The sequence below is a fragment of the Argiope bruennichi genome, chromosome X2, assembly GCF_947563725.1.
Source record: "Argiope bruennichi chromosome X2, qqArgBrue1.1, whole genome shotgun sequence".
In the NCBI taxonomy this organism is placed as follows: Eukaryota; Metazoa; Arthropoda; class Arachnida; order Araneae; family Araneidae; genus Argiope; species Argiope bruennichi.
Window position 1 is genome coordinate 94,235,574 of NC_079163.1, and position 22,943 is coordinate 94,258,516.

General features: G+C 28.4%; 1 protein-coding gene across 4 annotated transcripts in view; it reads left to right on the forward strand.

Moving 5' to 3' along the window:
• Positions 1-22,943, forward strand: part of LOC129959999 (C-terminal-binding protein-like) — a 74,733-nt gene that overhangs the window by 45,720 nt on the left and 6,070 nt on the right. For 3 of the 4 annotated variants that reach the window (XM_056072973.1, XM_056072975.1, XM_056072974.1), the window contains 5 exons: positions 10,878-11,022; positions 12,117-12,274; positions 19,081-19,225; positions 22,201-22,407; positions 22,516-22,740. In XM_056072973.1, the coding sequence (XP_055928948.1) occupies positions 10,974-11,022; positions 12,117-12,274; positions 19,081-19,225; positions 22,201-22,407; positions 22,516-22,740 (784 nt within the window). In that variant the 5' untranslated portion in view covers positions 10,878-10,973. Of the gene's footprint in view, positions 1-5,589; positions 6,201-10,877; positions 11,023-12,116; positions 12,275-19,080; positions 19,226-22,200; positions 22,408-22,515; positions 22,741-22,943 lie in introns of those variants that run through there. The other variant, XM_056072976.1, reaches the window with a different exon arrangement.

A 22,943-nucleotide genomic window follows, 5' to 3' on the forward strand; every position in this document is an offset into this window, starting at 1 on the left:
AAATTATTTTTCTTTTAGGGGGGATCAGTTGTTTTAAAGGGTTGAAATCAAGATGTGAATTTTGATGTTTTATATTTACCTTTATTTCAAACATTTAAAAATAACTGTAAAGAGCGGAAAGGGTAGTAATTAAACTGGATATCTTGTGTATTTGGGTTATTTTCCAGTTGAAAGAAATCAGTTAAATTAATTGCCTTGTTAATGCAGTAAATTTCACATGAAGCGACAGAAAAAAGTATTATTTGCAAGATAAAGTAAATTAAATGGCATATTAACTTATAGGTAAGCAACTATAACTAAAATACGTTGAAAAGAATACCGATAGTTAAAAAAGATATTTGAGTGCAGAATGCGCGTAAAAGAAAAGAAAACAAAACAAAACTTTCAGATTTAAATCAATTTTAAAACTTTAATTAGTCTTGAATTCTGGATATTAAGTTGAATGGAAGAGAATTGAATCACTTTAAAATGCTTAGTCTATTATTATGCTTAGTCTATTCCAGTATTGGATTGCATATATTGGTAGATTGCATGGATTGAGATTCTAGTCATTGTTAAAGAAATTCTGCTAATATGTTTTTCAAGAATCTTTTTGAATAGAAATTTGAAACGTTGTTAGCCATAAGGATGGAAGTATTTTCTTGTCTTATGGGGAAAAAAAAAATGTTTTATATGGTAATTAAGTCGAAACTCGAAACTGAATTAACTCGAAATTGTCTTTAAATATATAAAACTGAATTTTGACCACTATTTTTAACGCATAGTCAAACCGAATCTTCTTCTTTTTTTTATTTTTTTTTATTTCGAGTTTAGTATCTTTATTATTAATAAAAGCGAATATGTGTAGTTTGTGTGTCTGTCAGTTGACTCTTTACAAAGATGACTGTTGGACCGAAAGTTAACAAATTTGACACAAATATACTTAGGAGGATAGAAATGCTCACCTCTAAACAGTTTGTCTAATATTTCAGTTAATTAAAAATTAAACATAATTCTGGTGGTAGCTTTTGAAAATATTACCTTTTGAAATTAATTTTTACACTACCTTAAAGTTCAAAAAGATACAATCTCATTCGTACCAATTTTTTCTCCTAATTTATCAAATGTTTAAAAATATATTTTGTGTAGTTTTCAGCTATACTTTTGATTGTCGTAATGAAATTCAATCCTTTTCATTGTGTATAATTGCGTGTATTCCCCCCCCCATTGTTGAAAATTTAAGGAACAGAAATTCTGCTTAAGTTTTCATATTTTGTGGCTATATCGTAATCAATCCTTCCCCTTTTAATTTTTTATGGAAATTGTAACAAAGGTTTCCAAAGTATTAGATATAATAGGACATTTATTCATTAAGTTGAATGATTATGGGTCCCTATTTTTTTTTTTTTTACCGACATATTTTAATCCAGCTATAGTATTCGATGGACATAAACAATATAAACGTTGGAATGTGGCTGCATTTTATGCATGAAGAGAAAGAAGTTGGCGCGACAACTTTCAATTAGATGTTAGATGACTCGGATAGTTACGTCATGTGACTTGACTTCATTAGATATAGCCATGTAAACAATGAACAGAACAGGTGCAAAAGGACTGAAATAACATGGATAAAATGTCTATCGCAATTTGCAGTGTAAAAATACTTTGTTGATGGAATCATGAATATCAAATTACTCATTAGAGATTCAATTGAAATTAAACCTTTGTCGGCCGTTGAACTAAAAAAAAAAAAAAAAAAAAAAAAAAAAAAAAAAAAAAAAGTGCTTACAATTTTCACGGTATGTTAATCTCTTCAGGAAATTAGATTCACTTTTAATTAAAATGATTCTGAATGGGAAAGATTGGTATCTGTTGGATAAAAATCCAAATAAATAAATTCTATTTATTGCTGCATTGAAATCGATATTATACAAATATAAAAAAGTAATCAAACAAAGGGATAAGCCTTTTTGGATAATTTGTTTTCAAAATTGTCCTTGGAGAGAGTAAAGGAAGAGAAATAGGTCAAAAAAAAATTTCGTTTGTTTAATTCGTATGTTTGTTTTCATATAAATTCATATTTGTGTTTCAAGATTTAAAATGTTTTATGTTAAAAATTGCTTCATTACGATATTCCCGAAGCATACTTAAATGCAAAGTTGACAGAATCAAATTAGATTTTCGGAATTTCCAAAAATTCTAACAACTACGACAAAAAAAAAAAAAAAAGGTGTAAAAATCTTTTTAAAAAAATCGACGGAAAAGGAGAAAAAATGAAAATGCCACTAAAAATTTATTTTAATATTTGTGTTTTAATAAAAATTCATAAATAAACAGTAAACAATTTTAATAGCGTAATGGTAATGAAATATAATAAATTTTGCTTACCATTTTGAATATTGCAATTAATAATAAAACAAAATAAATTGCATTCAATAAATAACATAATTTACGTCTAATATATGTGTACTTTTTAATAACACTAGGAAATAGTTTTTATCGCTTTAAAAAATACATGAACTGTGTTGCAAACTTCTCGAGTGAATTACGAGCCTTCAAAATTATTTATATAACGATTATTGCAAATTAAGAATATCGTTAAGAATATTTATATTTTTGAGTTGAAATTTTCTTAAGGCGAGATATTGTAGGTACTGTCGATTATCATCATGTTCTAGATGTTTAATTTTAGCTGAATTTTTTCATTGCACATCTACTTTCATTGATTTAAAATTATAATTTTAATATTCATTGAGATGTCTTTTAGCAATTATATAAATTGGAGCTTCACCAATGTATCTTCTATTGGTGTTTTAAACTTTTTTTGCAGTCGCGACCCCGTTTCCTAACAAAAATCTTGACAAGACCTCAAGTTGAAAAATAAATAAGATGCTAAAATTTTAATTGATGATCACTGAAAGGAAATTGAATTAAGAATAATTTTTTTAGGAAAGACTTTTTTCTAAATTATGTTTACTCTAAAATTTTGAAGAGACTGAAGTGATGTAATGAGAAAATTCGCGACCCTAAAATTCATTGCGCTGTTTCATTTGGAGCCATGATATTACCTAAAACTTATGAAGTCAATAAAAATAATGCTAATACCGTAACAGCGAGTACTTTTAAACCTGAAGATTCTTATCAGTATTTACTGAAATTCCGGATTCATCGCATGCATTTGAAATTTAAAATAGAAATCCAATTACCTGAAATCATATTTTCCACATCGTTTTTTTTGGGGGGGGGGGGAGGGGATCATTGGAAAAATTAAAAAAACGGACTTTGTTGCATGGAAGCGAACTAATTTTGCAAAGCAATGATTTCTTTTCGGTATGCTTTAATTAAAATGCGGGTTCCTGCAGCATTCTGTATCTCATATGCGATTTTCATGTCTGCCTTTAATTTGATTTGTGTTTTTTATATAAATCTGATAGTATTAATAGTTTTCAATTCGAACTTCTGTTATGTAAAATTTATTATCCCCCCCCCCTTTTTTTCCCTTCTTTAATTTTCTCCGCTCCTTCAAAGGTTCCATTTTTTTTTTTTTTTTTTTTTGTACATTGACGTTTTATTTGCTTTCTGCAATCAGTATTTTTTTATGTAACTGCACCTGTTGGTGTTTACTTTGAACTTTAGACCGGAGGTTAAGAATTAGAATTCAAGTATTCTGGGATCCATCCCTCAAATTGGCTGGTAAATTATCTTTGTTAAGCGTAATTTCTTCAACCAGAGTAGAATTTTATTTATGTCAGGCATCTTTCGTCTGACGCGAAACTTCCATCATTGTGCAGCATATTTTTTAAAGGAGTAGAATTATTAAAATTTTAATACTCTTTGTCTTTATTACAATTAATCTTCAGTTTCTTAAATCGAATTTCCGTGTATTCGAATTTGTCTCGATCTCAGTTTAATTCATAGAGTTCTACTATGTAGAAATACTTAAGTGTAATTTTAACACACAAACTGGGAATCTGGAGTTAAATTTAAAGGAAGAAAGAAATAAGATTTCCACATTCTGGAAATAAATTATGGTACGAAGGAAAAGTTTGAATTGTGCGAGATTTTCTAATTATAAGGTTTACGTTTGTATATGCTATTGACAGTGTATAAAAAGTCCGTATTCTGTAGAACGCTTTGTCATTTTTAGGCAAAGTATGAAATATGAAAATTATTTGAGTATGATTATAATATTCAGCCTAAGTACGGAAAGAAGTAATATTTGAAATGAAACGGTGATATATGTCGTACTTTGCCAGCTTGTCATTTGGCATTACATACATTGCAAAGCTTGAAAATGTATGATATATAATTCGTTATATTTGGAATTGTAGAAATACTAAACGTATGAAATGGAATGTTTGGCTTTCTATACAATGGCTGTACTGATAACATATATCAATACTTAAAAAAAATATTTAAACGTTATTCCCAAATTGTGGATCATAATTTTTTGTGTGACTTTTTTTTTTTGTTACTTTCTTGTATATGAAGTATATAAAGCGAATGTATTTAATTGTCCAAAAATTCAGTCTTTAGGCATTGCAAAATCATTATATTTTAGACTTTTCTGAGTCCTCTAAAAATAATATTTGGAATTAAGTCTGTCTGTGTCAGTCAAACAGTCTGTAACGCTGTAACTTATAAACGCAATGAACTAGTTCATTGGAATTTGATATGTATTTATAACGTTAAAATTGTAAATATCTGTCAGATTTTATACAAAAACCGGGCATAGTAAGTTTGTCCATCCGTTTTTATGCTTGCACGATAAATGGAAAATGTAGCAAGTCAAATTTGGACCTGTCAAATTGTAGAGTTGGCTTATTGGCAATTAGTTGGCTTTTTCTATCTATTTGTCTGTGGTAGTGGATTTGTGAATGGGATTACTCAATTAAAAAAAAAAAAAACTCTTTTAGCAAGTTAAATAAATAAAATTTGCAAGTTGCATTAATTCAAAATTGTAAATGTGTATCAAGTTTTGTATCCAATCGGCGAAAAAGAAGCGGTCCAAATGCATGTACGATTCTCTCCACTGTATTTCGAAACTTAAATTAAACTTGCTATATTGTATATATGAGAACGTCGGTTGAAAATACTGCTGTTTTGCAATATTTTTTTTATTAATTATTAATTTATTTAATAAACTTATTAAAATTCCGTTTGGTTTAATTATTATTATTATTTTTTAAATTTTGTTTTTGAGTGCAAGTTATAGTGGTGGATGTATTCCTAGATCTAATTTAGTTTTTTGTTCACCGTCAAAACCGCTTTCAATGTTTTGAATTAATAGTACTTTTATTTGGTGTAGATTCCTGTGTGATTGACTGGGGAGGGGTAGATGAAGTCCCAAGCCTAACCCTAAAGGCATTGTTGATTAAAATAATTTCCTTAAAGGATAATAAATTATCTGAAGCCGACCAAAACCGCAAGCTTGTTTGACCAATCTCCAAAATTCTGCAAACTTCAGGTTGGCTATTCCATGAATACAAAATTTCACCTCTTCGATGCAATCAGAAGTTTCCCATTGAGTGATGCTGTTTGTATTCAAAATTTCTCCAACTGCGGAGACACGTGACAATTCTCTTTTATTTTTGGTGTCGTAGATGTCTTCAGGATGCGTATTATTTGAAGTGGGGTGATCTCGGAGCTGAAAATATTATAATTGAAGTGTAGATTGTTGACTTCAGGTTTCTATCGTATGTCTTGATATTAAATGGTTAACTTTTGGATATTTCAAAATGTGTTTACGGACGATGTCACCGCTCTTGTAGGAATGTAAATGTGTAGTGGAAGATGACTAATCTTCTGCTACAAGGAATATTGAATGAAGAATTTTTGTTTTGTTTTGTTTACATTCGTTTTGTGACTTCTGTTACGAATAGAATATTTGTTGATGTCAAATGTATAATTCACTAATTATGATGTACGTGTTATTTAATCATTGCTTTTTCTCTTTCCAGCGTATGAGAAAGTATATACGAGAAATTATTCGAAGCTAAGTTTTGCATATACTTTGTTTATGAAGCTATGCAAAGAATAGTGTAACCGCTAGAAAACTTGACCATCGAGATCTCTCCTTAGTGCTCAATCAATTCGAAGGAAACTATTTTTGAAACGATATCTGTTTGTCTCTGAACTCAAAAGCCATTTGGATAATATCTTGCATATAGTCTTAATCCGGGACTAAAGATTTCTATCGAATTTACGGCGTAATTCGAGAGGTTTGTCTGCTTTTCCATTTGCATAAGAATATAAGAATTCAAAAACTCGGCTATCTGTATAGATGAAATTTGACATAATTTTATCACCCAACTGGAAGATTTAAGTCAAATTTTGGGTCAAATTCATCATAGGATTAATTGTATGTCAGTTTGTCTCTTTGTGCGTATGTGAATACAACAATTTTACAAACTATATAAATGAAATTTAGTATGTTGTTTTGAACCAGAAATGGTAGATCTCTTTAAAATTTTGGACGCAGTTAATCAGTTGGGAAAGTCACAAAATTCATGTCCAGTTTTTTACCTTATGCTACAAAACGTTTCATTGATTAATGGTATAAAGTTAAAATATTTGTAAAATATGTATTGGATCACTCTTCCTTGTTTTTAACATAATAGGGTAATGTTAGTATATGTATTTCAAATTTTAATTAACCTTATCATTTGCATTGCAATTTCCTATTGAATTCTCTATATTTTCTTAAAGTAATTGAAATGACGGAACATTTAAACAACATAGTTGCTGGGTAATTTTGAATTCTGTTTTTCAAATTTATATACTTTAAAAAAATTCTATAATGTTTTATTTGTTTAAATTACTTTGAAATTAGTTAAAAAAGTTATTTAATTTTCCTTATTAGTTATGTTTTTTTTTTTCGTATTTTCCCTCTTGCTTGATTCTCATTTAAAGTTTTAAAAGCGAACTAAGTGTATTTAAAGCATTTATATTATCTAACATACGATATATAGTTACAATTTTATTTTGTTCTATTTCATTATTACTGTATCTATTTTTAAAAATATTTAAATGAGTTTCATTTTAATTTAAAAATTTATATTTGGAGTGGACTTGAATTCAGTATCCTTTATAAAGTTCTGTGTATTTGATTAAAAAAAAAAAAATTCTGCCATGCGACATAGTTTCCTGAAAATTCTACCCCAATTATTGATCGTATTTTTTCATTTATTTTATTGTTTCAAAATTTGAATTAAATTATTTTGCAACAATTTTGCATAATTTAGAAAGCGGATGGAACATGTGAAAAAACTGTGCGACTTCATTTATCAAATTATTATAACATTACATTGTTGAAAGTAATCACTCCATAAAAATGCCTAGAACGATTCCGTTTCCTTAAGGTTATTTATATATTTTTTTCAATAAAGCTTAGATTAAATTCATGCAGACGAGCAGTGGATAAAGAAGTTTTAAGAAAGTGTGATTATTTTAATATCAAATAAGAACACACAATAGAACTCCAGTTATCCGAACTAAGCGGAAATCGGAACGATTCGGATATGCAGAAATTTGAATGATTGAAAGAAATAACGTAAAGACATAAGACGAGGGGAAATTCCTTTATTTACGAAATTTTTACCGTATGTTAGCTTCCAGAAAACTTGAAAAAAATATATCAGAAATTGTTTATGAAAGTTTCTTCTGTGTGTGTGTATATATATATATATATATATATATAATATTAGGTTTAAAATTACAATATGAACATAACAATGTGTATGCATCCTGTTTTGATTGCGAAAAATAATCTTGGGTTGGGGAAGGATGCGCCAACACCGCCGCGCTCATGGTATTATTTTCTCAATTTTGACATTTTTTACCTCCCCAAATCGATTCACATAATTGGGCTTCGAATAACTGTGAGTTTCACTGAACGCCATTGTTTTTCCATTCATATGTATTTGGTTTTTAAGCAACAAATAAAATAAATGAAATAAATATTCCATTTTTTGATATTATTTAAGATACACATTATATGCGGCATTCTTTATTTTTTAATAGGAAATTTCAATTAAAGATTTTGAGTACTTTTGCAAAAATAATAAAGTTGCTTCCTGGCTAGAGAATAGAAGCAAAATACCAAATTCTCTCTGTAAAATTTTAATATAATATATTTTTAAGGGTCCGAAAGGTTTTAAAGGTGCATATTAAAGTAATAGTTGATAATTGTGGTCAGAGAGTAATGGGTTCAAGTTTTGCCATTAATGTGAGATTAGTTTTTATTAAATATGATTTGGATATCCTTATTGCTATGTTGTGGTAAAATTTCAATAATGGAATTTGATTAATTACTTTTGTATTTATTGCCATTTTGTCTCATTATCTTAAAAAACAAACTGTGAAGTAATAATTAAGGCTTTTTTTGGGGGGGGGGGCTGTTTTTAGAAGCCACATTGGAGACCTGTTTTGTTAATTGCAGATAATAAATGTATTTAGTTATTTTTTTTTAATTTTCAGTTCAAAAATGTTCTTATATTTCTGGACTTCATATTTCATTTTATATGGAACAATTACAGCTTTGTATGCAAACACTAAGGAAACATTTGGCGCTTTCATCATTTCTTAGCCGATTATTCAGTTAAATAATTTCTGCTGTCTGTGAGTATAACAGTTGCAAATGAGGAAGACATCAAAATTGTGATAGCATATTTTTTATTATTATATACTTTCTTCAATGATTTGTGTGTTTGCCAACATTTATTATTATTTTTTATAGTAGATGTATGGCATAGACTTACTTTTATCCATAATTGCCGAGAAGGAATTATAAAGAATGCTTATTTATAATACATTTTGAGTTTTCCTCTATGGATTTGTTGCAAATTGAAATAAACAGAGTTAAAAGGAATTATAATTTTTTTTTTTTTTTTTTTTTTTTTTTTTTTTTTTAGAAAAGACATTTCTTCTATTTGTACTACTTATGAGTATTTCATGCTTGAAAAGAAAATTTTTGTTTATTTAAATAAAATTGAAATTATCTGGATAATTTCCAGCTCTCAAACTGCATTATGTGATGGCAAGTAGAACTCAGAGGCACTTCAATTAAATAATTTATATTTCTGTTCTCTTGGTTTCAGGAAACAGCGTTTTAAGAAAATAACTGAATATCGTTTTTAAATAACTTGTTCATTCTTGAGCAAGGATTTTTTTTCTACTTTTTTTTTCTGTATTCTTAAAAATATTTTTCTTCTGGTCTTTTTAGAAGTTTTTACTTTAACATCAAAATAACTATTATATGAGTTCCATCCATATAACTACTTTTATGAGTTCAGTAGGCCCAAATACACAGTAATGTGACATAAAAGTAAAAATTTTAAAGAAAATATTAAAATGACTCAGATAATTTCCCACTTTCTGCTGAAGAGATTGTTGAATTTTTTTATATCTATGTTTGGCCATAATCAAACACTGGGGTAGGGACATGCAAACAGATTTTTAAAACTAGCAGTGTTGTGTGGGTGAGACTAGTAAAGGCCAGATAAGATGAATACCTCATATAGTAGTGGACCTATTTGTTGTGATTGTGATATTTCGTTAACTATTTTGCATTAACGTTTCTCCTACTAACTAAGCATTTTATTGCAACCTTTCATTATAATAACAATGTACTGTATCAGACTTATTGAACTATGAGATATGAGTATATGCATTTATGGTATACAAGCTGTTAGGCATAACAAATTATTGGATGACTTTCATTTTAAGTGCAACTAAAAATGTTTTTAACTCTACGTGAATTATTTGTCTGCTTGGATTTGCAAAAATTTGCTAAAACTGTTTTGCAAGGTTAAGGCAGGCTTTATCATTTTTTTTGAGAAATTTAGTCAATTATCATTATTAGATAAGTGTCTGATAACTTGCATTTCACCCTATATCAGACTCAATTTTAGCAGTTTTTGTATTCAGTATTTAGTAATTTATGGAATTTTCTACCTTCAAGTTTCAAATGTCAATGGTTATGTATTTAGGCATTCTGCGAAGCCGCTACTGCATTGGGTATTTGAATATTTTATTTAGTCAATACTGTGTCTCTTTATGTATTGTACTTCAAATTTTAAAAGGCAACATAGTGGTGGTAGGATAGTTTTCTCTTAATATTTTGTTTTCAAAATATTAATCTGCCAAACTTTTCATTTATTCAGAATACATTTAAAAAATATTAAACATCCTTTCATTATAATTTTGTTTTTCTAAAAAGAGTATTTTTACTCCACTTTTTGTATGGCTTATTATTCTTATAATATTTCGTGAGTCAAATTATAGTGGTATGAAATTGAATGAATATTAAATACACTATTTTCATTCTTTTTGAGACAAATCATAATCTGCGTATTTTTGCATGTATTCAAGGATGGTGGAGGGCATTATCTGGGAGGAATGTTTTTACTTTTGAAACTGTAAATGTGTTACTGATAGGCATAATATCTTCCGCTTTCTTATAGGTTCCAGTAAATTAGGAGGGGGCGGGCTTTTAACTGAGAGGTTGTATGATCTTTGTTTCATGGAATTAATTTTTCGTTTCATATTCTAATGACATGTTTATTGGTGTATTAAAGTGCTAATCTTTTAAAAAGTACCACACAAATTCTGATAACATTTTTTCTTCTTCTGAAATATATGTAGTAAAATGATAGATTTATATATATAATGCTCTTTATGTGTGTAAAATGTTTTCATTTTTTAAGAGACATTTATTATTTCTCGTCTAATGCTATATTTCTAAGCTACTAAGATATATTTTTTATAAAGACAGTTCTGTGGGCATAAAATCTTATTAGAATTTATCGTTATATTTTTTTTATTCATTCACATAACACAGTTCTTCTCAGTGATTGATAAGCTGATTTGTAATTAAACAAAATAACTTTGCATTTCAGGGTTCACTTTAAAGTGAAAGGAGGAGGAAAATTCTGTTTTAACTGTGTTTTTTCTAAGGCCTCAAAATTCCGATTGTCAGCACTTGGTCTGCACTTATGGACAAAAAGAAGCCGGTCAAACGGCCTCGCATGGATACAATACCCAGTTAGTAATCATTATCTGTTTCTATTTTACTTTGGTATGTAAAAATTAAGATGCTCATATGTATAATTATTGCGTATTTTTCTAGTGTTTTTTATATGGTCATGTAACTGTAATTTGACTGACTTTAATTTGAAATTTTTAAATGATTATTTTATTACATATATAAATATGATTCAGCCCATTTTTAATAGATGACGGTGGTAATATTGTTTATCTGCAAATAAATCGGGAAGATTGTATTTGAAAGATTTAGCAACAACCTTTAAAAATGAGTGTGTGACCTCTAGTAAATATTAAAAAAATGCATATATTTTTTTAGCTTAGAAAATATATCAAGTTTTAAGCCAAACAAACGATATTTATTGGAAGTTATGCAAGATTATTTCATTGCAAAGAAAATTGTAGTAGAAACATATTGGTTGTTGTTGGATATTTATGTTACTGCGATTTAAAAATGATTATTTCAATACATATGGCAAAAGACCGTGGTAACCCCCCCCCATATGCAGATGTGGAAGCAAAAGGGGATTAGTTTAAACGAAATATTAAAGGAGGAACGTCCAGAATATGGCAAGACAATGCTGACCCACATGTTGCCAGACTAGTGAAAGGTATTTTAGAATCACTTCCCAGGAATGTTTTGCATCACCCGTTGTATTGACCAGATGTTGCTCCTTGAAATTACTGTTTGATTTGCCTCTTATGGATTGCCTTTTTTTAGAGAGAAATAAAATTCCCATGGTGATATCAAAAGTCAATTTGGTCCATTTGTTTGTTGTCCGAAAGATGGTCAAATGCTGTAGATTGTGAGGAGACCATTTTGAATAAATCGATTTTTAATTTTTATTACAAGCAATTTTTTTTAACTTAAAAAGGTAAGTCATATTCATGCATCCAATGAAATCTACTGTATTAAACAAGTTTCCCTATAATGTATTGTATATCTATATGTAATATTGCATTATTTGAAATTGATAATTTCTCACAATACGAGTTGAAATTTGGCGTTATTATTTTATGCCAAATTTCCCAGTAGTGAAATTTTGCAATTAAATTTCATCCATACATTAATTCAAATACTATTATTATTACAGTTGGTGCCCGTGCTCCGATTCCAAATGGGCCTATGCATACAAGACCGCTAGTGGCACTTTTGGATGGCAGGGATTGCTCTGTTGAAATGCCTATTCTCAAAGATGTGGCAACAGTAGCCTTCTGTGATGCTCAGTCAACACAAGAAATCCATGAGAAGGTAAATGTGTCATTTTAAAGGATTTCCTTGTTTATGATTATGTATTTTGACTTTCCATACAAGTTTTGCAATTTTCTTGATAAGTTTTGCTATAAGTGGAAATATAATCGTTTGATTTCCATATTTTAAGAACCAAGCAATTATTATTTTTTCAATACCTTAAAAGCATCCTTTTCTCAGAAAATTTTCCTAATCATTTCGAATAAAGGACTGTTTTAAGTCATTAATGGTCTTTACTACGTTTTGTCATTTATAGTCTTTATTGTTTTTTTCATTCGTTATTGTGTCTGCATTTTTTCCTCTGCTGTTCATGATAAAAAAAGTAAATGACATTGTTTAAAATATGTGAAAAATCAATGTTTTTATTTTTAAAGTAATTATATTATATTTTTTATGTTAAAATTTTATATAATGATTGACATTTAGGTTTATTGCATCATAAAAGGTGCTTGACATGTGTGCAAATTATAATCTGCTCTTTGAATTTCAAACTCTGTTATACGTTTCTTCGTAATAACTATGAATGTTACACTCTTCTGTCTGGCTCTAAAATTTTCTCACATTATCCCCTTCCACCTAAAAAGCTGTGTATGATTAATTTTGAAATGCTGCTGTGGTTTTGAGTGGTTGAGGACAAGGAGGGTCAAGGTTCAGGATATGATTTTCCATGGGTAAATCTGCTGTTTGTATGAGTCCTGCACATGTTGAATTTGTCAAAAGTGAGGCATCTTCCTGTTATTGTAGCAGTAAAACTTGGAATGTAGATGTCAGCTCACATGTTACGGTTTAAAGTTTGAAGCCTGTTCCAAATGGCTCTCATGAAGCTTTAAAAACTTGAGAATTGATCTTGCAAAACTGATTTTGATTGATATATTTACTTTTTTCTCAATATAGTTGAGTTGTAAATTTCAATGTTAGTTTTTAAATCTTTGTTATTTACCTAAAGTCTTTTAGTGTAAATATACAGTTCTCTGCCAACTCAGTTAATTAGTAAAAACTAAAATTGTTTGATACTTTACTCTTTTTATCAAGAATATGGGAGAAACGTGGACAGAGTAAGGTTTTCATCAAAAATGTGCATGTATCTGGAATGTGATCGCCAGTTATTATGTTTAATGAATTCATTTGTTCTCTTTCAAACGAAGTTTCGCTTTAGGGAAGTTTCATTTCATCATTTTCCTACAAGAAAACTATATGATATTGAAAAAAGTTCATGAATGTGAATTAGAAGCTTTATTTTTATTCCTTATGCACAAATTTCTCATAAAAATTATGTGCCAAAATATATCGCTTATCAGCAGTGTATTGTATATATTATTCTTAAAATTTTTTGAAGTTTCCTGGAATCATATTTTGATCTAAATCTTGATAGGGAAATGCCATTTTAACTGTGCTTTATAAATATTATTTATGATTAGTTAAAAAAAAATCTTCCATATTTTTCTATTGTTTGTAGACAAGGATTGTTATTATTTTTATAGCCATAAAGCTAAAACGTAGAATGACAGCACGAAATCTAAGAATTTAGTGCTTAAAGAAATCCAAGTGTGATAAACACCATTTAATTGTCTGATTAGGACGAAAGATTGACCATAAAATTAGGAAATCCAATGAATTCTGCATTGTATTTGAACAATATTTAAAATAGGATACAGTACATGAATTGATGTTCTTAGTCGTTCCCAGAATTTTTCAATCCATAATGCTTTTCTGAATCAGTGTTTTTCGAAAGCACCATGTGTAAAATTTCTTCTACTTTTTTAGAAAATATTTTGTAATCTGTTGGTTATGTTGATATGAATAATTAAAATACATTTAAGGTTTCATAAAAATTTATTAAGCAGACTTGAAGGTACATAATGATAATTAGTGGATCAATAATCTTGTTAAGTACCTCTAATTTCAGAAATCGTGGGATTGAACTGAACGCACCTACCCTTATTTCTTTTTTCATGTTGATTTTCGCGCAATAATTAGATTTTATGACAATAACTGTCTAAAGTCTGTTTTAGCACAAGTACAAAGTAGCGAACGGAATTATGAAATTTAGTCCTTTTTCATTCGTATAAAGTCTTAGAGACCCAGTTCAGTCTTTTGTTCCTAGAGCATGAATTGCCTCTCTAGAAGCTTTATTACTTCTGATAACTATATAAGGTGCCTATTTAAATCCCTTACATACCTAACCTCAAAGTGAAGGTAGCTGTAGTTATCAAAGTATAGTATAGTAAAATGACTTAACACTAAGCAGTGAGACTACTTATTGCGTCATTAAGTGGAAAACTTCAAAATTATCGTTAATATCTTAAAAATGGTAGTAGGGGAAACATGCGAATTATAAAATTGTAGAAAGGTATAGATTTTGTCAATAATAATAATAATAATAATAATAGCAAGAACAGAATGATTAAACTGCACATCTGTCTGTTCGCATATTCCGAAATTGTGACTTCACGAGATTTAGACAAAAGGAGATGATGCTGTTTTCTGAACAACAACAAAAAAGTCATGTATTTTTCTGTGAAAATAACTCAAACAATAGACATCTGCGATTTTTCTACCAATATTATTGGACTTTCGATGACATACTACTGATTTTTGTGACATGCTATGTTAAAATATATATGATATGTTAAAAAGTGTGCAAAATTAAATTTGAATAAGAATCCAAATCTACATTGTAAATGACGGAAAGTAGTTTGTACCCTGAAAATAAAGGTATGCTCTTTCCTACAAGTTCTATTATATCACAGTTTTGAATAATGCGAAGAAACAAGCATGGATTTTAAATGCTCCATGATATTAATGTGCACAGAATGTCTTGTATCAAATCGTTAACGTCCTACAATTTTATAATTTGCATTTCTCTCCTATTTTGTACCATTTTCGAGATAGGGAAGCTAATTTCGTAGTTTTTCACTAGATACCACTATAAAATACAGCATGCAAATTCATCACTTAGCGCATGATCATTTCACTCTATATAGGCATCATTTTCCTAACTGTAGCTGTCGTCCTTCTGAAACTAGGCAGAACAGTTAAAGATTCTAGTTAGCATTCTACATATCATCTCCCTATGCACTAATGAGGACGTCGGGTCACCTCAGGGTACCATGGTGCACAGTTTGGAAACCGCTACTGTATGATGCAAATATATTTAATGCATATGCCGTATATCTAACACATACAAAAAGACTGTTTGACTTACAAAGACTACAAAAAGACCAAACCAATTTGTTAAATCGTAAGCTTATATGTTCTTTTTCTCTCTACCATCTTCAGTTTTGATGATACATCTATCATCGTACGCTATGAATTTTCTTCTGGCTTTCTGAGATAAATTATGCTAAACTTATTAAGATTTAATTGTTTTCTCATTGTTTTTGAATCCAAGTGTTTTATATTTTGCTACAAATTTCACCCTGGCAGTGCAGTATTTTGAGAATAAAAAAATCTAAAAAGCCAAGATAAATATACAAGCAGATCATATGAAGAATAGTCTATAACTGAAGGCATATTTCGGAAATGAATGAAGATGTTTTTTGAAGACTTGGATACACATTCTTTTGGAGAAAATGATGTGTTTAATTCTTGGTATTACATTTATAATTTTGCTTTTCTAACCAATTTTTTTTTTGTCCATGAAATTTCAGGAAGTTGGATATCAAAACAATTGGTTAAATGAATACATTCTTTATTAAGTAGGTGGTGATAGTTTTTTAGAAAAATTATGGGAGGCTGTGATAATTTTTTAAATATTATTGCTTATTTAACAGAGTGGTTTATGAATAATTTAAATTCTGTGCAAGACCTGCATCATATAATTTCTTTTGCTTGTATTAAGAAATATAAAATTCAGTCCTCAGAACATGATTTACTGAATGTTATGTTCCATAAAATAGTAAGCTTATCAATGTGCAAATAAATGAATTTTATTTTAAACAAAAATATATCTTTCTTTTCAAGGCCAGATATTATTTTCCATATTTGAAATTTGAAATGAATTGCTGGTAGTCTTGAAATAATATAATATTAAAGGTTGAATTCACGAAGTTATTCAAAATAGCATATTTTTCAGTTATTCATTCAGTATGAAATACTGAATTTATTTATTCTGAAGTTATGTCAGCATGTTATTCATTCAGCATGTTTTTTTGTTTCTTATGTAATTAAGTGGGAGTATTATATTGTTTGAGACGCTAATTATATAATTTTACATCATTGTTTCTTGTTAAATGTCTGTTTTTTTCATTTCTTACAATTTTTAATTTTCTATCGAAATTCGCCTCCCTTCCCCCCAAAATTCCCATTGATAGACTATATGTGTAATATGTGGTTGTTACAGAATCTGTGATTTAGACTTTTATAGAACAAAATTTGTAATAAAAAGAAAGCCATGTCAAAAAGTTTATCTTTCTTTGCACTTCCTTAAAAATCACAAGTTATTAAAAAGTATATTTAATTTTATTAATGCAACAGTAATAATTTATTCCTCTCCTAATATTTTAAATAATCTAATTTTCGATAGAAGAAGCATTTCAGGAAATATTATTTTGTAACTAATTATCATTAATGACAATGATGAGATTTTGAAATTTTTGCAGTCTATGAATTAGTGGAATGGCGAATATTTGCTCAAACTATTCAACGCTGAAAATAGTGCATTTCAGTTTTTGAAGAATCTCCATTTACAATTCCTGCATTTATACCAAGAAAGTTCTTATATTTATTAAATTTGCTTTCTGTTAATTCATATTCAATCTCAATAATATTTCAAGTTTTAAGAAAAATATGTATGATTATAAACTATAAAATTTCATTTATTTAATTAAATGAAAACTGCATTAAGTACTAAAAATTGTTTACAATTTGAAATACCTATTAAAAAAAATAAGCAATTGAAAATTTTTCTTACTGGCTTGCTTTTATATCTGGTGTATTCAAGAGTTTTTTTATTTCTGAAATATATGTGAAATTGTGTTATCAGTGTATTAATGCAGATGCAATTAACTCGCATGGTAAAATAATTTATTGATATTATATTGTGACAGTTGCAGTTCAAAAGGACTGAATAAATTAATGGTAAAATGACATTGAAATATAAAATTTAATGCACCAAATAATGCCCCTTTTTATTTTTTTTATGGGTCAAAGGCATTGTCAGTGTTTATTGCAGTGGAAAATTTATTCAGTTTTGAAACAATTTGAATGAGGGCATTTACTTTCAGTGCAGAAATAGGAATAAAATATAAGCTTCACGGGAAAAGAATAGGTTCTGTTACATATTTGAAAATTGAGACTTTAGATTTTTAACAAGAGGGAGATTTTCAAAAATAATATCCAAATCTCTTTACAACAACAATAATAAAAACTAGCAATATGGAACCAAGTATTCAAGGAAATATTTGTGACTGAAACAAACTTTTTTCTGAAAATGGTATCAAAATAAAGAAATTACAGCTTATACATTTTTAGTTTTTAATTTTATTTGTAATTTCATTTTATGTTCTTTTTAAGTAATTTTATTTATTTTCTATTATGCAGACAACTAAAAACTCTATTCCATTATTTTTATTTTCCATTGTTTTATTAAAACATAATGTATTTGAATGCTTAGATACCATATTGCATTTTTTTTTGTATTACTGTGTATATTTAATAGGTTTGATTTTATTATTATTTGACATACTGGATTGCTTAGATTACATTAGACTTTTTCATAGTTATCTATGCAGAAATGTTCCGTTTAGTTTACATTTCTGTGCAAGGTTTTTTATACTTGCGTTTTATTACATTTCATATCTCGTATTTCATTGCTAACAACATGTTTGTTTAAATCTTGTGTAAGCTGTCATCATACCTTGTAAAAAATATTTCACCAGCTTAGTATAAATTAGATTCTTATATTAATATTCAGATGAATATATATATATATATATATATATATATATATATATATATATATATATATATAAATAATATACGGTATAATATTTAGATGGATATCTTTAATGCATTAAAAATGTGACTTACAAGTAATTTTTCTTTTTTTTTATTCTAAGAATTTGCTGAAAAATTAGGTGATTGATATTTCCATACATTATTCTAAGTTTTTCATACACTCCTTAAACTCACTGATTAGAATTTTGCAGGACCTGAATTTCGTCCCGTCTTGTTATTCTCTAAAACATCGGACCCATTGGTAGAATATTTTATATAAATAATTATAGCTCCAGTTAAGCCCATTCTCCATTCTATTATTTGAAATTGAATAGAGTTAATTTTTTTTTATAATTCTTAACTGTTAAATGTTATCAATTGCAATGAAGTTTTTTTCCCTTTTAAAATCTGTTAGAAACATTAGACTAATTTAAAGTTGAATAAGTAAAAATTAAAGTATTAGACGAATCAGCTATAAAAAATGTAAATGCAAGTTTACAGTTTGTGGAACTTTCCCTTTTTCCCTTTCTGCCATATGATCTTTAATGTCTAATTATATGGAAGCGTTTCTATGGTGTTATTATTTTATAGTTATATTTACATCAAAGAATTGCATTTATTGTTTTATTAGCAAAAATGAGTGTTCTTGTTAAAGAATTCAAAATGTAAAACGTTTGGTGTCCTATTTTTTCTCTTGTTAAAGCATAAATTTAGTGTTAATCTTTATTACTTGTTTAATTTGAAATGCTTATGTATTTTTGTTGAAAATTTATTTTATAAAAAGACATTTTTCACACTGATAATGGTTAAATGCTTCTTTTTTTTTTTTGTTAAGAATTCAGGATTTAAAAACTGCATTTGTATTGTAGGTTTTAAATGAAGCTGTAGGAGCACTGATGTGGCATACCATCACATTAACTAAAGAAGATCTAGATAAATTCAAGGCTCTAAGAATAATTGTCCGTATAGGTTCAGGAGTTGATAACATTGATATCAAAGCTGCTGGTGAATTAGGTGAGATATATATATTTTTAAATGTAGCAACAGAAATTCTGCAGTGTATTGTAATCCTATGAATTGAAATAGTTCATTTTTGTTTGTGAAATGGCAATATAAACATAATTACTGTAAATATTGCTGTTAGTAGCAATTTCTAATGTACATTATTTTGTTGCTGAATCTGTGGATGCAACATTAGTTAAGTTAAAAATGAATCATTGTGTTAAAATGGTTGGCTAATTTTTACCAAAATTATTTTTGATTATGCGGGAAAAAAACAAACTTCGAATGTATTTCTCATTTTAAATTCTTAGAAGTCATTTCTATTAGCATGGGGTTATAAATCATGCTAAGTTCTTTCAGATTTTTTAAGGGGGGGATGCATTTATAATTAATACATTACTTTGCTATGACATTTACTCCTTTTTTAATTATTATTTTCTGCATTAATGCATTAAAAATATCAAATTTTACTACAAGTATTAAAATGTTTTTATTTATGTATTAGGTACGTTCATTGTTTTCTTCTTTTTTTTTTTTGTATCAAAGCCAACTTTTTCTAGTATTTAAAACTATATAATTGTACATTGCAAAATGCATGCAATGCAACTATTGTAGGAAACTTAGTGTTTATTATAGACGATGAGAAAAATTAAATAAATTTTTCAAAAAGTATGGAATGAAAATGGAAATAATTACCTTTTTAAGGTAAAGCTTTTGACCCATACCCCCGAAAAGTTGCATCTTTATGAGGAATGTAAATTTTATTTTGTGTACTTAACATGAAATAAAAATTCTAAACTTCTTCGGAAGCATTCCATTCATGAATTATTTTGAAATTTTATTTTTTTTACCCTCAGTGATTCCTAAAATGCGTTAACAAAATGTCTAACCGTGCATTACATCTACATATTTAGAGTAGCAAGTCGACCGGGAATCGTCTGGGATTTCCAGGAGATCGGAAAGAGGCAGGGAAATTTATTATAAAACTGGATTTTTTTTTATATAAATCGTTAATTCTTATTGAAGATGACAATTCGCTATTTTTTTCATAAGTAGAAAAAAATAACATCATTTGCAAATATTGAAAGTAAAATATTTACTGATAGTTTAAAGCAGAGTTCATCCATGTTTCTGTATTGGCCACAACGAATGATTCACATAACGAACGCAACATTTTTTTTTAAAAAAAATGACCCAATTAACGAGTGATGTCTCACAAAACAAGTAACGAAGATACATACATCTTAAGGTCATATGCAAAATCCTGCGTGTATCTCGGCCATCACTCTGTTTAACGCTTGTTTGTCGATATTTAAAAAAAAATATGAATGGAATCATAAAATATATTGTTTACTCCAGTACGAATAAACGAAAGCGAGTTTCTTTTGGTAAGCATCATGTTTTTCATTGTAATAGGGGGTAGAAATATTTCAATAATATACGAGTACAAATGCAAGCATAACCAGCAGCTGCATTCTGTGTCACAGCGAAAAGTTAATAGAGGAAATTTCATTTGAAGAGGAGGATAAAACTTTTTCAGTAGACCATCAACCTTCCAGTAAAATAAAGAGATAATGACAGCATAGGAAACTGCTGCATTGTATGTTGAGAAAAATCGCGCTTATAAGCCAGTTGCTATGGGTGTTGCAAATTTAACAATATTGTTGTGTCTAAATTTTGCCAGATTTTTCGCATTAGCAAAAACCAATATCTTTAGACAACTTTCTAGTAAAAAAGCATCCGACAGGGTATCCTAGAGATTCCAAGTTCGGGGATATTCTGTGGCGAAAGGAAAGTAAAAAAGCATCTATAATAAATAATAAATTACCATTAATGTAAATTGTATTTATGAATTTTTTTAGGAATGGAACGTTTTATCCTATTTTACATAGATACTATGAAAAAAAAATGATTTCAGTTGACGAATATTTCGTATATGAATGAGATTCAAGAACAAATTATGCTCATTAAGGGAAGTCCATTGTAATTACTATTTCTCTCCTTGTTAATATTCCATATAGATGTCGTAAACCAACTGACATAATGGATACTTCCATTGTTGAGGATAGATATTAGTTGCATAATCTTTTTTGATCTGTCAGTATTGTAACATCTCAGTATAATTTTTCTAAATGATTTGTAAAATTTAATTTAAAGAAAATTGTCTCCATACCTTATTGTTTCATCATTTAAACGTTGGATGACTTCTGTGTAATATCTTAATGTTGTCTTATCTTTCGGTTTCAAAAGTTTAAGTAAATATGATTGAAAATCTTTCTGTTCCCCATTAAGACATTTTGAATTTTTTTTTATTTTAAAGTTTGTTTTTCTATCTTTTGTGAATCATTTACTATTGATGGCTTTAATTATTACCATTGTCAATTTTGCCCGTATGGCGGATAGTTTAGATGATCCTTGTCCATATTTTTGTTGATTTATTAACTAAGATGGTAAAACTTACAAACTGGAGAACTGAGTATATGTGCAGCAAACAGGCTGAGAAGGGAGAGAAATGTTTTTCCATTTAGTACGCTTCATTGATTTTTTTTTTTTTGTACAAAACTGATAGAAAATACTGTAATCAGCTTACTGTTATCAATTTTGCATTTAATCTAATCGTAAAATGCAAATAGTAGTCATTAAGGTTCATGTAAATATGCATTTTATATTTTGTAAAGACACAGAATTTTTTTGTCTTTCCCTGCAATTTTCAATTTTAAAAATGTTTTTGTCTGGAAATTTTCAGCGTGTACTGAAAAAACTATTTAAAATTTCATTATATTTTTGTAGGTGAATCACCTTAGTATAAGTAAATTTATTAACAGTGATTAAGTCTGTAGAATAGTTACTTTATAGTCTGTTATCTTTCGTTTGTATCTATATACTCTTTGTTTAAATGTTTCCTTGAATTTAGTCTCTGAATTTATATTTTGTAGATATGTTTCAGTTCCTTTTCGACTTTCTAAAAAAAAGACTTAATATTGTAGGTATAGCTGTCTGTAATGTCCCAGGATATGGAGTAGAGGAAGTTGCTGATACTACAATGTGCCTCATTCTTAATTTGTATCGGCGTACATATTGGCTTGCAAATATGGTAAGAGAAGGAAAGAAATTTCAGGGTCCAGAACAAGTGCGTGAAGCTGCTCAGGGATGTGCTAGAATTCGTGGAGACACACTTGGCATAATTGGACTAGGTACAAATAAAATGTTTTTTAAAAATCAAAATGAAGTTTATGTCCAATTTTAAATTTCCACAATATGTTATTGTATTTTATTCTTTAATTGGACATTTTGCATTTTAGGGCGTGTTGGAACGGCTGTAGCACTACGTGCCAAAGCATTTGGTTTTAATGTGATATTTTATGATCCATATCTTCCTGATGGCATTGAAAAGTCTTTAGGTCTTACAAGGGTTTACACATTGCAGGATTTGCTCTTTCAGAGTGATTGCGTGTCATTACATTGTACTCTTAATGAACACAATCACCATGTATTCAATGAGTTCACCATTAAGCAAATGCGACCAGGTAAGTGTTTCAAAGTTTTCATTTCTTTATTAATGTTGATTTAAAGTTTGCCACTTTTAAGTTTTCTTTGTTCAGCGAAATAAAATGAACTAATTTTGATTATTCATTTTGTATTGTGTACACATAGGGGAGTTTAAACTTGAATTTATCTTTTTCTCCTTAAATTTCCTATTTATCATAATATCAACATGGCACAGTTTCGT